The sequence below is a fragment of the Perca fluviatilis genome, chromosome 23 (assembly GCF_010015445.1).
Source record: "Perca fluviatilis chromosome 23, GENO_Pfluv_1.0, whole genome shotgun sequence".
NCBI lineage: Eukaryota > Metazoa > Chordata > Actinopteri > Perciformes > Percidae > Perca > Perca fluviatilis.
In genome coordinates, this window is record NC_053134.1 from 12,358,017 (window position 1) to 12,373,502 (window position 15,486).

General features: G+C 37.5%; 1 protein-coding gene across 1 annotated transcript in view; it reads right to left on the minus strand.

The window, feature by feature from the left end:
• col7a1l (collagen type VII alpha 1-like) overlaps nt 1-15,486 on the minus strand; it is a 59,227-nt gene that overhangs the window by 4,373 nt on the left and 39,368 nt on the right. Inside the window, exons 31-73 of the mRNA XM_039791002.1 lie at nt 15,289-15,354; nt 14,609-14,689; nt 14,489-14,515; nt 13,825-13,869; nt 13,602-13,676; nt 13,422-13,517; nt 13,159-13,185; nt 12,898-12,951; nt 12,646-12,717; nt 12,479-12,538; nt 12,205-12,240; nt 12,040-12,084; nt 11,826-11,861; nt 11,605-11,649; nt 10,630-10,701; nt 10,516-10,548; nt 9,277-9,348; nt 9,098-9,157; nt 8,965-9,000; nt 7,920-8,000; nt 7,632-7,667; nt 7,447-7,491; nt 6,258-6,329; nt 6,024-6,059; nt 5,707-5,733; nt 5,479-5,517; nt 5,295-5,357; nt 4,488-4,526; nt 4,326-4,367; nt 4,183-4,215; nt 4,009-4,074; nt 3,370-3,414; nt 3,174-3,209; nt 3,063-3,089; nt 2,910-2,981; nt 2,642-2,704; nt 2,370-2,387; nt 2,247-2,282; nt 2,129-2,167; nt 2,008-2,043; nt 1,785-1,919; nt 1,384-1,485; nt 304-507 (exon numbers count right to left, since the gene is read on the minus strand). Coding sequence (XP_039646936.1) covers nt 304-507; nt 1,384-1,485; nt 1,785-1,919; nt 2,008-2,043; nt 2,129-2,167; nt 2,247-2,282; nt 2,370-2,387; nt 2,642-2,704; nt 2,910-2,981; nt 3,063-3,089; nt 3,174-3,209; nt 3,370-3,414; nt 4,009-4,074; nt 4,183-4,215; nt 4,326-4,367; nt 4,488-4,526; nt 5,295-5,357; nt 5,479-5,517; nt 5,707-5,733; nt 6,024-6,059; nt 6,258-6,329; nt 7,447-7,491; nt 7,632-7,667; nt 7,920-8,000; nt 8,965-9,000; nt 9,098-9,157; nt 9,277-9,348; nt 10,516-10,548; nt 10,630-10,701; nt 11,605-11,649; nt 11,826-11,861; nt 12,040-12,084; nt 12,205-12,240; nt 12,479-12,538; nt 12,646-12,717; nt 12,898-12,951; nt 13,159-13,185; nt 13,422-13,517; nt 13,602-13,676; nt 13,825-13,869; nt 14,489-14,515; nt 14,609-14,689; nt 15,289-15,354 — 2,430 coding nt within the window. The remainder of the gene's footprint in view (nt 1-303; nt 508-1,383; nt 1,486-1,784; nt 1,920-2,007; nt 2,044-2,128; nt 2,168-2,246; nt 2,283-2,369; nt 2,388-2,641; nt 2,705-2,909; nt 2,982-3,062; nt 3,090-3,173; nt 3,210-3,369; nt 3,415-4,008; nt 4,075-4,182; nt 4,216-4,325; nt 4,368-4,487; nt 4,527-5,294; nt 5,358-5,478; nt 5,518-5,706; nt 5,734-6,023; nt 6,060-6,257; nt 6,330-7,446; nt 7,492-7,631; nt 7,668-7,919; nt 8,001-8,964; nt 9,001-9,097; nt 9,158-9,276; nt 9,349-10,515; nt 10,549-10,629; nt 10,702-11,604; nt 11,650-11,825; nt 11,862-12,039; nt 12,085-12,204; nt 12,241-12,478; nt 12,539-12,645; nt 12,718-12,897; nt 12,952-13,158; nt 13,186-13,421; nt 13,518-13,601; nt 13,677-13,824; nt 13,870-14,488; nt 14,516-14,608; nt 14,690-15,288; nt 15,355-15,486) is intronic.

The following is a 15,486-nucleotide window of genomic DNA, read 5'->3' on the forward strand; positions in this document are numbered from 1 at the left end:
TAGCCACAGGTTAGAGACCGAAAGCTGCTATGACGTTATTATATTTGGTTATAAGGATAGTAATAATAATAATAATAATAATAATAATTATTATTATTATTATTAATAATTATTATTATTATTATTTGATGTCATGGAAAACGTCATCAGAAATGTGAGACAGTAAGATCCCACTGTGTTCATGAATAACTCTATAAGTTTAATTCCATGTTGCTGAAAATGATCTTAAACTATCTCTGTAGAAACAAAATATATTCAATTACAGATTTAAAGTTGGCATACTTTATGGTAAAATGTCCTTACCTCCTGGGTCGTATTATAATTAAAAGTAGAATTGACTACAGTCCGATTCATTTTGAGTGCAGATACTCCGTCACTGTGCTGATATACTCTCTGCTTCCCACTGGAGCCCTTCAACTGTGTCTCAGTTCGGTCGAGCTCCTGCTCTCCGTTCAGCGTGGTGAAGCTCCATACAGTGGGACCCTCTGCTGTTTCATTTAAAGGATCCTTCACACCAAAAGACAGAATTAGTGAAAGCGAGAGATTTGGACTATTAGCATTGAGTAAAAGCATATTAGTGGCGATATACTGTATACAGTGGATGAAAATCTGAGTGGTTTGTGTAAGATTGTTTGTTTTTTCTTTTATACTTTTATTAAAATTTGTTCTTTGTAATGTATTGTAAGATGACCCTGATGAAACACGCTCTCTAACGTGTTGCTAGAGTTTGTATAATTAAACATGAATGGGCCGACAGCACCTTGTCTCCTGAAAAAAACAATTCTGTGTATTTACACCTTTATTGAGCCTTCAGGACTTTTCTTAAAACATAAAAATATCTGAGGACAGGGGTTAGAAACTTCTTGTTCCTGGTATATACTTTTTTCGTTTCAGGAATCTTCTGTCAGTATCTTGAATCAAGACATTACTTAATTAGTATAAAAAATAACCTGAAAAATGAATTGAATTGAAAATCAAAACTCTTGGAGACACAATGATTTGTCTTGGAAACAGGTTTAATAATCTCATCATACAGAAGGATTTTTTAAAGGTCCCATGGCATGAAAATTTCACTTTATGAGGTTTTTCAACATTAATATGAGTTCCCCCAGCCTGCCTATGGTCCCCCAGTGGCTAGAAATGGTAATAGGTGTAAACCGAGCCCTGGGTATCCTGCTCCACCTTTGAGAAAAAGTAAGCTCACATGGGCGAATCTGGAATCTCCCCCTTATGTTGTCATAAGGGGCAAGGTTACCCCCCCTTTCTCTGCTTTGCCCACCCAGAGCATTTGCCCCACCCATGAGAAAGAGAGAGACATCATGGCTTGCAAACAAGCATGGCAGTTGGTCAAGGCCACAAGATGGAGATTTTGAGGTAACTTACAATGGTCAGAGACTCTTTAGAAAGCTGTCCATCTAAATCAGGGCCCTGGATGGTGTCCGACTCTTTCAGCGGCTGGCTGGTGAGGTCAAACTTCACTGAACTCTGTTGAGACAACACAAATAGAATACAACTATCATTTTGTTTTTTTACTGCCCTTTGTTGTGGAAGTCTTGTGATCTTCTTTCTAAGGACACAAAAGATACAAGACCATGAAATTGACTGATGAGAGTTAAAAGTATTTAAAGTTATTTAGTGAATGCATGGGGGTTCAGTTTACTGTTCTGCAAACATTGATGTTTTGTAAAAATTTATGTATGTATAATCCCATGTGGCATACGCCACAATATGGCATGAAATCTTTTACTCTCGCAGACTTGTTACCTAGAGTTTACTGTACGTACTGTGTACTCAGTGATGACGTTGGAGGTGTGAGTTTCTGTGTTTTCTTTCATTTTCTTGGAGGTGCTGAGCACATGAAGCAGCTCCTCTATTCCGTCCTGCAGCAGCCGGTCAATCAAAGCCTTCAGCAAAGGCAGCTGAAAAATAGGTTTTATTGAGAAGGTGAAACTGGCATACAAATTCTATCAAACTCAAAATGTATATGATGTATTGCTCAGAGCTCACCCTTATGCCGTAGGCTTCAAACATCACTTCAATGTCCTAAGGAAGAGGAAAAACATACTGGTCAAAAATGCTAATTGAGACCATGTATCTCAGAGGAGGAATTACTACATCCTGTATTCACCTTCATCTCAACAGATTTTCCAGGAGCTCCAGCATCACCCTATGAAGACATTAAAGCAAATGAAAATAAAGTAATTTCCATATACATATGTTTTTGAGGGATACCAAATACAAATTACCGTGTCTCCTTTAAGGCCTCTTTCTCCTTTATCTCCCTGCAAACAAAAGACAAATGAGCTACAGAGCCAACATTTCAGTTTTTATTAAACTCAGTTTCAGTATGAACCCAATTACCATCTTACCTTTGTTCCCGGTGAACCCTGAACACAAAGAAAAAGAGGAGCAAGACATTGGAACATGCATCTACAATGCATGACATCAAGCTCGCCACACTGTAACTGTTTGCAGATAATGGCACGACTCATTGCAACCCACAATAAAAGCACTACAGTCATCGCTGAATGATGACTCAGATATCGTGCAGGATAAATATGGATTATGCCATGCAACAGCTGAAATAATGTGCCATAAGCTAAATATTCATAAGCGTGTTCTGTGTAAGAATCAAACTCACAGTAGCTCCTGGGGGACCCATCGGGATTGGAAATGCTTCTCGGATTTCATCAATGGTGGCACCCTGAGACAAAAAAAAAAGTCTAAGCTGCCAGGCAGGTCTGGGTGTTTTTCAGAATCTCAAATAAACAGAAATGCGCCAAGCTGACACTTACAATAAATAAAACACTGAATATACAGTTAAATGTACTGATTTTAAAAGAGGTTGGAAAAAAGAAATCAGCCTCCCCGTTTAATAAATCATAAACAACGCAGGTAGTAATATGTACCTCGGATGTGACAAGCACTTGCCTACCAGGCAAACCTGGAGGTCCTGGTTCCCCTTTACTACCATCTTTACCCTGTGAAGGAAGAAAAACACTCTAAAGTTGCTCAGTTTTCTCATAAACAATGTTTATTTGTTTTATCGCAAAACCGCTTACATTTGCACCCCCGTCTCCCTTGTCCCCCTGGAATGAGAGGAATGTTAACATGTGTATTCCAAAAATAGCCTCATAGATGTTTTAGTTGGTTGCAATAAATTTAAAAAAGACCTTTTTGCCGTCATCTCCTTTCAGCCCAATTTCTCCCTGTGAAAAGAAAATACGAATTTTTCCCACAAATAACACATTTCGAAAATCTGAACAATTTCAAACTATCAAAATAGCACAGATATTAAGCATGAAAGTAATCATCCCGTGGGTATCACACATTGTTGTGCTGTAATTGTCAGATGAAAATGTTCCTCACATCTTTTCCTGGCTGGCCCCTCTTCCCATCAATTCCAGGTCGTCCCTGTACAGCGGAGGAAATAAAAAGATAATTTTTCAGATTGATTATGATGGTAGGAAAACAAAAAGTGCATGCTAATTACACACCTAAAACAACACATTATAACATTATATTGGCTTTAATGTCACCATTAGAGATGTATAAAGGATGGATAGTAGGGCTGCACAATATATCATTTTTGTATCGCCATCGCAATATCAACTGGCGCAAATATACACAGGCTGCGACTCATTGCGACAGACACTCCAGAGATTTTTGGTGTTAGTTGAAAAAATATCAGCAGAAAATGGCACTTTAAAATGTGACTGTCATTCTTTTTTTTAGTGGTGCCTTTCATGTTCAATTCAATGTTCAATTTGTTCAATAAAGAGTGTTGGAAATTATTTCCTTTCGTCCATTTGTTGCATTTTAGCAAAATACCGAAAGCAGCGGAAATGCAGAACTGAGAACACTTAAATATCTGTTTATCACAAGTAATATCATTATCGTGATATTCAACAACGTTAATCGCATTGTGCATATTCTCCTCATATTGTGCAGCCCTAATGGATAGGTAATGTTTCAGCCAGAGGCGCTGTAAATCAGAGTGATACTCACTGGAGTTCCCGGTAAACCAGGCATTCCAGCTATCCCAGACCGTCCTTGGTCTCCTTTATGTCCCCTCTGTTCACATGCACACATACAACAAATGTTTGAGCAAATCATTTTTCTTCATAGGGAGTTTACCATGTACGAACAGAATAATGTTACCAAAAACATTGGTGCACTCACCAGACCAGGCTCTCCTTTCTGTCCCTGGTCACCCTGCAATTATTATAAAATATTTGGTGAGTAAGTTCCACTGTAAATGTCCAAAGCTCAATGAAATTTGGATGGGCTAATTGGGATAATTGAAGTAAAACTCTTAGTATAACCTTTATTCCTGGTTTCCCTGGTCCATCTCTTTCAGAACCATCCTGCAAAGCAAACGGTTTCTTACATCAACACATACACACTTTTTTTTAACAAATGGAAGTCCTCCTGATAGAAACTACCACAATAAAAGCGATTTGAAACTATGATTTTTTTACACATACCAGAGATGGTGCTGGTAATCCAGGTTTCCCCTCTGGACCCTGTGGAGAGAGACAAATATTCAAATATTGGGAATATTCAAAAAAGCTTAATTATTAAAGTATCCTACCAAACACAAAAATACCAACTATAACTAATAAATAAATTAATGTAATTGGGGCTAACAATTGTCAATTAACCATTATTGTTTAATTTAAATTAAATTTGTTTAATTTGCACAATAAAGTCAAGACAACAGTAACGATAAAATAAAATAATATAAAATAGAAGAAGATAGAAGCAATCTCACCTAAGAAAGTGAAGAACAAATATATATAATGAGAAATTACAATTACAGGAGTCCTTAACTAACAACAAACTGAACACAAGCAAATACTGAATTAAAAAAAAACAAGCATAAGTTTGGCTACCATAATCAATTAATCTGCATATTAATTTTTTTATTCATGAAACATTAAATATTGCTCTAGGTAGGGTCTTCAAATGACTTATTTCAAGTGACCAACAGTCAAAATCCCCAAAATATTCAAATTAGTCTCATATTACACAGAGAAACCAGCATATATTGAGAGGCTGCAACCAGAGAATATTTGGCAGTTTTGCTTGAAAAATTACTTTAACAATGAATTGATTATCCAAATTGTAGCAGTTTCATTTTCTGCCAATTAACTTATCCGTTAATGGACTGATTGTTTGAGCTCTATGTGATACTTTGAGTGATTGCACTCTATCTATGGTAGCCGTGATCAGCGTACATCTCAACTTGCAGTATACATGTATATCTTTGTGACATGTGATAGTATACTCACTCTCGGCCCAGGCACACCTGTTTCTCCTCTCAAACCAGGCTCACCAGGCTCTCCTGGTTCACCCTGAAGGAAAGGAAAGGAAAATAAAGGAGAGAGGAGAGAGGAGAGAAGGTACAATTCAATTCCCTCATGAAAAATAAATAAATAAACTGATTAAAATAAAGCATGTTATTCTTAAAGTTACCTTAATCACTCTGGTCAGTATGTTGTTGTCTACAACAATCTAGAAGGACAAAATCAGAAATAAAAAGTTAACTTGCTAATTGATAAACAATTTCAGCAGATGAGAACATACATTCATTCTCCAAGGTCTTATGGCAGAGTGGTGTTTTTTCTTTTGTTCTTCATGAGCTTCGTTACAACGAATGTCCTGATGAGAAGCTGTCAAAAATGATAATAGAGGCTTGTTTACTTGTTCTCCCGGAGGTCCAGGTTTTCCCTTTGTGACAGCGGCAGCACGATCAAAAGAAGAGCACAATACAACACAGTTAAAAATCTAACATGTCACACACAGACACAACCCATATTTGTAACACAAAAGGAAAAAAACAGTAGGTGCACTGAAGGGTGGCACACACACAAAGCCAAACTTAATTAGTGAACTTATCAAAATAGGAATCATGAAGTCACAGACGTATAGCAGGTTGTGAAGAGGGTGACTGACACAGAAGAACCAATCAACATGCTCATCAATAAGAGAAAGAGAGAGACGGTGAATTCAAACAATACCTGCTCCCCTTTGTCGCCTTTCTTTCCATCAGTCCCCTTCAAAAAAAAGGAAAATCACAAGTTATCTTGAAGCATTGCAGTTCATGATTAATTATTCCAGTGATTTATGCTGACAGGAAAGTTTGGTTCAAATGGAGACATGAAATGTCCACAGAAAAAACTAAGTAAAATAAACGGTTTAAGTCTATTTCTTTCAATGCGTAGTTATCTTTTAATGAAATTCAAAGAACTTACAAGCGGGCCGGGCATCCCAGTATCTCCTTTATCTCCTGGGTCCCCTGGTCGCCCTGGTAACCCCAGTGGACCCTGATCAACATTATCAAAAAGGAGTTGAAAAGAGCATACAGCCTTGTACTGATGTTTATGTCAAAAGCCTTGAAAGTACCGTAGATACAAAATGAAAGATGCCGAATGAAATGTATGAGCAAATGTGCATAGAATTTCTGCAACGTGATTGAACATTTGCTCAGCAGGAGTTCTGGCAGACAACTCACGTTTTAAATGTTTGTAATAACAGCAAAAAATTTTGTTTGGTGGCCAGACTCCGACTTCATCACTCCCCGCAGTATGGGTTTACATGAGATATTGGGGAGTGATGATAAAGTAGCTTCCCCCTGGCTGGAGCCTAAAGGTGGATGCTGGGGTGGTGGTGGTGGGGCTGAAAGCAGGCAGCGATACAGGTGCAGCGCAGCAGCAGCATCGACAAGGCAGAGATGGGGAGATTGTGCAGCTTAAATAGACCATCAAAGTAAGGGGGGTGTGTTTGGTAAATGATACGGGGAATGAGGCATGTCACGTGTGTGTACGCAGTGCAGCTCGAGTTGACTGCCTGAACTAGGTCGCAGGCATCGCCCCATTTCTGGCAGACATTTTGGAGCTAACTAAAAGATAGAGTAAGAAGTGGCACCCTTCAGAATTAGAATCCTGAAAATAGAGGTTGGAAATGAAGACAAATAGAAATGCAATATAAAACACAGAAAATCAAAAAAAAATGCGTTATATGAAAAATGTACTCATAGAGTGACGTGGTTGGCATATGGAGTGGCAGTGAGTGTCCTGTGCACGCTGTACCAATCAAGTCCAATGTCTTTGACCACACTGAACATCTGATCCAATGAGCAGACTTGCATTTAGTTTCGACCAATCATTGACTTGTTAGTCATGTTCCAGAGTGAACTCAAAGATCTGTTGATGATGCTCATCTGATTGTTTCCATGACACAGATGGTGAGTAGAACGGCCTTCTAGTCAGACATGCAATCACCGCAGATTTTTAACTTCATAAAAAAAAAATTCTGAATGTATGTTTTTATAAGAAAGCTTTTGTCTTTGTTGTTGTTATGGGGGTATTTTATGTACGTTTATTTATGTTTATGTGTATTATATATTGCTGCCTTTAGTATAGGAAAACTAAAAATAAATACCCTAATTCCTCTTTCACCAGGCTCTCCAGGTGCTCCTAGTTCACCCTGTGAAAGACAAAACAACATTATAACTTAAAGTTTGTAAATCTAGTATGAGACTGTATTGATTGTAAATCATCATGGAAGTAGCTAACCTCCTGAGAAACAAAACAAACTGAAGCATCACGTTAACATGCTGACTGTACCTTAGATCCTTGGTCTCCTTTAGTTCCCGATGCACCCTACACACAAAGTCATGGTCACCAATTTTACATTTAAATACATTTTCCTGAGCTCAAGTAGAAATATATCCTTTTATCTGTACATATCACATACAGTATATTCTGACTTGTCCAAACGTTTATCCCTATGTCTTATGTTTTAATTAATTCTATGAGCTTTCTCCTGACATAACGTTTTCACACATCTGAATTGTGCTGTATTGTACAAACAACTTGTATCATTGCTTCAACAGCCACACAGGATTTACTTACATCTTTACCTCTTAATCCTGGTTCTCCAGGATTGCCGAATAACCCAGCTGCCCCTTTGTCACCTTTGGAGCCATCGTGCCCCTGGACAAACAAAGGACATCTGTTTAACAACCTCAGTAACAACCTCAGTAATATATATATATTGTACATACAGTGCAGGCCAAAAGTTTGGACACACCTTCTCATTCAATGTTTCCTTTTTATTTTCATGACTATTTACATTGTAGATTCTCACTGAAGGCATCAAAACTATGAATGAACACATATGGAATTATGTACTTAACAAAAAATTGTGAAATAACTGAAAACATGTCTTATATTTTAGATTCTTCAAAGTAGCCACCCTTTGCTTTTTTTATTAATAAGGGAAAAAATTCCACTAATTAACCCTGACAAAGCACACCTGTGAAGTGAAAACCATTTCAGGTGACTACCTCATGAAGCTCATTGAGAGAACACCAAGGGTTTGCAGCGCTATCAAAAAAGCAAAGGGTGGCTACTTTGAAGAATCTAAAATATAAGACATGTTTTCAGTTATTTCACACTTTTTTGTTAAGTACATAATTCTAACATGTCACACATGTGTTCATTCATAGTTTTGATGCCTTCAGTGAGAATCTACAATGTAAATAGTCATGAAAATAAAGAAACACATTGAATGAGAAGGTGTGTCCAAACTTTTGGCCTGTACTGTATATATATATATATATATGTGCTTGTAGTGGACTTTGACCAAAATCTCAAAATCCATTATATAATAATAAAAAAATAAATTGTGTAACTAGGGGACTAATGTATAGTGATCAGTTGCCTACAGTATTTACACACTGAGCAAGAAAACAAAACCGCTAAATCTTGACAAACTACTAAGCTGAAAGATACTAAAAATAAACCTCTGTAGGATTTAGGATAACTGCAAGGTTAGGTGATAGTTCTGTGGGTTTGTCACTACTACTGTCCGCTTTTACATCACACATAGGCATTTGACTCATTGCTCATATAAAAGTATTGATTAGAGCAGCTTTAAGCAAAATACTTTACTGACTTTTGGTCCAGGTTTTCCAGACAAACCAACATTTCCCTGTGAATGAAAAAAAATATTAGCAATGAACAGCTGTTTTCTGCTTCAGTATTATATGATGAGAACATGAGTGAGCCCACTTTTTCAGGTGACTCACCCTCTCGCCATTTTCTCCCTTTGGTCCCCGCTGTCCTGGAATCCCAAAACCAGGACTGCCCTGCACACATCAAAACAAATCATACCCATACTATATATACAGCTATTCTACTACTCCATTCTTATATTAATAGGAAAAGAGACAAAATGCAAGCATGATGTACAGTATTTCTTATTAACCTTCTCTCCTTTGTTTCCTTGTTCACCCTTTATTCCCTGGGGGCCTGTGGGGCCGACAGGACCAATGTCTCCCTGACAAACAGAAAATATGCACACATACACAGAATGTCAATCAACATGATTTGTCACAATGCCACACAACACAAAACAAAACGCTTCACTTTAAATGGCACCCTGTGGACTGAGATTATAAGACGTCCCATTCAGTGGAGCCTTCAGTCCCAATTCAAAAGCTAATGAGAGAAAATCTTAATTGAATAATTAATTAACAATGTCCTGTCAGAATGAAACATTAAGAGAATCACTTCCCTCTGGCTGACTGACTTATACTAAGCCAGTTAAGATAAATAAAAGGAAAAAAGCTTGGACATACATGTGAGGTTGTGACAAAAAATGTAATCTTTGGACTAATTGAAAAAACCTAACCAGCGGCAGCGAGCAACACTTTCGTCCCCCTCAACAACTTCTTAAAGCCCAAGTCTGTAGTCGAGCAGCTCAGTGGCCAACAGATGAAGACCAGTGCAGACCTTTTAATAATGAAGATGTAAATATAGAAATATTTCTGGGAGGAACAGCTTCTCTGGAGCCACGAGTAATCTTATTGGTTGAGTGAAACCTTGTTTGATGGATCCAAATAAAAAAGAAACAAAAAAAACAACATCCAGAGCTCATAGTCAACTGGAACTGGCGTCACTATTTTGACTGGTAAACATGTACACGTACATATATTTTGAATTATCATTCTAACTGGCTGGATTGCACAGAGCCTCCAGGAATCAGGGGCAAAGTTGTGTGCACAAGAAGAAATAAAATATAAATGTGGACAATCAAAAGGTAGAGAGTTTTGGTGATTTTAAATGAGAGATTTCTGTATTTGTGTTTCTCTCAGCTGGAAAAGCCTGATGTTACATATGCCCATGCACCAGTCAGAGTTTGGCGACATCTAAATCATGTTATCAGGCCACTGACAATCAGACTAGCTGAGTTTGAGTATTAAACTCTTAACAAAATAACTACTTCTACTAACTTTAATTGTTGCTTATTCAGTCATGAATATGTATTGTGATAGAGAAAAATTAATTTCAGTGGATTTAAGCCTTCTTCCCTTGGTGCATTTTAGGATTGTGCGTACTTACAACAAAATCGCAATGTATAAAAATTGTGTTAAATATGGGAACCACGGTGATGCATGTGGCCACAAAAAACATTTTCCCGGATAAATAAAAGTTAGTTACTTACCCTGGCACCCTTTTTTCCAGTTGGGCCAATTATCTGTTGTGATGGGAAAAAGAAGACTGAGTATCAAGTGCTTTCATTTTATTATTAAGTTTAAATGAGTTTTTGTTTTCTTACACCCTTGGCAGGATCTCCAGGGGCTCCTCTTGGACCCTCATCTCCTTTTAACCCCAATGGCCCCGTCAGCCCCTGGAAAAATCAAATAATATGAAATTATAAAAATTAAATAATAATAATCTGAATTATGTGTTGCTATTTCATGTTATACTTGTTACTTTATATTTTGGGCCAACTCTAAACAAAACTCTTGTTATTTCCTAATTAACTTCCAGCTATCATAAATTCTTAAACACCCTACAAACATTACCCACCACTCTCTGCTTTCTTCTGTTAACCAGCACTTTATTATCCATTATGTTCAAAGCTTGAGGTTTTTGAATTAAAAAATGGTATTACATAAGACACGGAGATGGTCCTCATGACGGCTTTTTTTTGGAATAGTCACTTCCAAAGGACTATGCTGCCTCAAATAAAAAATCAGTGATGCAGGACGAAATTGCCTATTTGATAAAGATACCCACTGAGGTTTGACAATTTCGCGCATGATCGTATGTAATCATAACCATCTCTAAAAGAGCCTAATCTTGAAAAGCTAAAAAAATAAAATAAAATGGCTTCCTTATTTGTTCATTTATCATCATCATCATCATCATCATCATCATCATCATCATCATCATCATCATCATCATCATCATCATCTAAATGTCTGTTTAGTTACCATAATGTATTGCTGGTATTTCCAGCCATTTGGTCACAGCTCAATGATTATATTGCTTCTGCCTCAGCCTATCTTTGTAATCAAAAAGGAATTAAAAAGTTGATTTTAATATGCTTAGGTGAGTCAGTGGAAGCAATTATGATTATGTTGGTTTAGTGGGACATGCTGCCATGTTCCAGTATGCAAATACATAGAAGTTATAAGTAATTTTAAGGAATATTTGGTCTCAGCACTTCAAAATGTTAACTTCAAGTTGCTAAAATGTGTATATTGTCAACTTAAGCCACATTCTAAAAGATGTAATCCTCACTCACCGTGGGTCCTTGTGGTCCTAATGGTCCCATCTCTCCTCCTTCTCCCTGAAAAAACAAACAAAATATGCATGCACATTTTTGTTCCAGTGTGACACCAGTGTAAATTAAATAACTACTAGCCTGACGCTTGGCTGAATTAAACTGATTCTTTATATTAATTATAGAGCAAATATTTTTTGCCTAATGAAGAGAGAGTGGAGATGAGTGTGGGATGAACTCACCTTGTCCCCCTGCTCCCCTTTGAGTCCCTTCTTTCCCTGCAGGTAAAAATAAATCACTGGCTCTGAATTCTTTCATCATTGATTCTTACACAATATTCGCCCTCAGGTAAACACGTTTTGTCTTATGAGACTAAGCTGGAGTTAATTCATATGCATTTGAGGGTAAAATATGCAGGAAGTCATATTGAACAGTAGATAATGTTGAAGTGCAAACCCGTGGTCCGATGAGTCCTTGGATGCCCTGCTCTCCACGGTCACCCTTAAAAGATTAATTACAAATTTTCTTTTACAAACAGGTTTGGGGATTTTTACTGAAACATGTCACAATCAGAATAAACAGACTTTTGTTATGTTCAAATGTTCTTTTCAATGTTGTTACCTTTGGGCCAACTGGTCCCGTTAAGCCAATATTTCCCTGCAAAACAACAGTTCAAACACTGAAACAAAAATGGGATTTTTATATTAATGCATCCAGAGCAATCCTGTTCCACCTTAACAATCTGTCCCATAAGACAATTAGTCTGTTGTTCTCATTATATTAGTGACGCTGTGGACACTGAACAAACATCTTTTGAAAAACATGTACTGTACTCTAAATAAAATACTCTATATTTCTGGTTGATTTTTTTCTTTTTAAGTTCATTGCGATGTACCTTCTCTCCAGGCTCTCCACGAGGACCTTGAATACCTTGTATGCCAATTCCTTCTTTACCCTGCAAAATAAGAATATTTATCAGGTAAGTTATTCAGTCTTATATTCAATTATTTTAAGTAGACTGGTTCAAAATGTGTAATTTCATTTTATTAATAACACTTTTACCTGCTCTCCTTTCTGACCTGGTAACCCTGGCACCCCATCAATGCCAACGGGACCAGGCAAACCTGCAAAACCCTGCGGTAGATGGAATATGTGTGCGTGTATATCAGAGTTTGGGTGTGAGAGACCGCAAGAAGGAAACAAAGAGAAGAGAAGAAAAAAAAACACTGTCAGTAGGCAACTCTGAATTATCTTTCAATTGGGTTATGCAATGTCTTTTGCGACTTCCTATCATTTTATCAACAATGCGCTTACATCTTTTCCCGACTCTCCTTTGTCTCCTTTCACACCCTGCTTCCCACGTAAACCCTTTTTGAAAATAATGGAAGTATTATCAGATACAAATGAAACAATTCATTTTTCACAACTGGTAACATCTGATTCTGAGGCATTAAAAATAGGCCTTACATGCAAGTAGGCAATTTATGATGCATGGTATTTATGCTGTAAAATTGTTTTTGCAGTGCAACTTTTTAAAAAGACTCATAAAGGGATGAAAACAGGCTTTATACTTACTTTTGCTCCCACCTCCCCAGGATCTCCCTACAAAGTGCAATCAATAAAAACAACTGTGGTTAAGAATTTCCTGACACGTCATAGTGATTACTGTAGGTCGCGCTGACAGTGCATGATGATAATATGATACCATGAAATAATACAAGATCATCATTGCAGGATGCATGGGATTAAAACCCATAAATGTTTCTGCCCATAAAAACTTCACTTGCACATTGTTCTGCTTTTCTTTTGACTTTGAATTTGAAATCCGTTTACGTTACCTTGACAGATATTCCTGGTGACCCTGGTGGTCCTGGCTGGCCAGGTAGGCCTGGAGCGCCATTGACCCCTGATACACCAGGAGAGCCCTGGGGACCCTGTAACATGAAGTGATTAGTTTTTGAGTTGTCTTGAAGTTCACTGTTTGAAAAACTCCTAAAGAGGTTTTTTTGAGGACTCACTGAAGATCCTGGCTCTCCTTTTCGTCCAGGAACAAAATTTGCGTCTGTGCCAGCTATAACATATCCAGGCTCTCCCTAAGTGGAAACACAAAAAACAAAAACATGGATGCCTACACAACAGAGCATTTACATTCTTGGTTACTTTCACAAAAGTAGATAAATCCAGCAGACAACAGAAAGCAGAAAGCAATCAGTCTAAATGAAAGGCACATGTTAGACTTACTCTTTCTCCCCTCTGTCCCTTTGGACCAGTGCTTCCAGGTGGACCCTGCCATTAAAAGAAACATGAAGAGTGATTATTAGATGGATATATACAACAAATATGAAACAATAAATATTTCTGATATATGTATAGAAACATGTAAAAAAATGTTTAAAAGTTTAATGGTAATTTTAGGGGTTTCCAGATGCTTACCATGTACAGTAATCACAATTCTGAGGGTCTTTGTTGCATGTCACCTCCATTATTAAACCAGGTCAAATGAATCAATAAGTGAAATAAATGTTATATGTAGCTAAAAATCATACATTTTCCTCAAATGGCTTTACAATCTATACAGCATACTTTCCCCTTATTTTGTGTCCCCTCTCCTCCCCATCTCATAGTAAAGGTGTATTTAAAACATCACTTCCTGTCTGATGTTAAAGGACAAAGTAAAAGTTGCTCAATGCAGATGAATACCTCCTGTTGGCATATTTTCTCCTTGAATTAAGCTGAAGTTTTGATACTTTATTTATTATTTATTAAGTCCACAGTGGAAACGGAAACAGGTGACATTTGCAGCAAAAGACGGGACATCACATTTAGCGATCTTTAGCAAGTTTTAGCCAGCTGACGTGATGCTCCATTGAAAAGGTTTTGAATGTATTTTTCATGTTGGTCTTACCATATCACCTGGTATGCCTTGCGGGCCCTGAAAAAAAGAACAAATATCATTTTCAGAGTCAGACCTAAATGAGATTAACTTTACCCAGGTCAGTGTGAGGATTCATTTTTATTTAGTTACCCGTTGGCCGGCAGAACCTGGGGGTCCACTTCTCCCTGGTCGTCCTGGCAACCCAGGTACACCATCTGTTGCAGGAGGCCCCTGTCATATTAAAACATTATGGTCTGTGCTGGAAAATATAATAACAGACATACACAGCAAAGCCACACACACATACAGTCACAGCACGGTTGTGAGATTGGATACAGTTAAAATGGATTACCTGGCAGGCATTACCTGCATATTTTTATTGTTTATTTATTCTGTTTTGCTATATTGAGGCAGCATTAATGTAGTTAAAGTAAATGCCACCTCATTGTAATATGGTGAAATTGTATTCAAATGTAGAATAAGAAAATGCACCATGGGACACAATGAAGAAACAAATGAATGAATGGAACTTGCATAACAACACTGAAACACAGCTGTTTTGAATTCCAGCTTTAGATTGACTGGCTGAAAATGATTGGACAACCTTATTTTATTTCATTCATTTTTGTGTGATATACTGTAGCTGGCCAACTCTCTCTTGATTTGTAATTAGTAGTAGTTCCAGACACGGCACAATGGACAAACGGAAACATTGTGTGTGTGTGTGTGTGTGTGTGTGTATGTGTGTGTGTGTGTGTGTGTGTGTGTGTGTGTGTGTGTGTGTGTGTGTGTGTGTGTGTGTGTGTGTGTGTATGTGTGTTGATTCTTACCCTTTCTCCCTTCTCTCCTTTGGAAGGAGTGAAAGGATCATACTGTCCAGGGATTTGCCTAAATCTCTACATAAACAAAACAAAGACTACAAGTTATTCTAAAAGTGAAAAATAAAGATAATAAAGTTGAATTAGTAGCAATGAGGACACATTAACACAGGATACAGAGGGGACAGTGGAGAATGGATGGAAATGTCC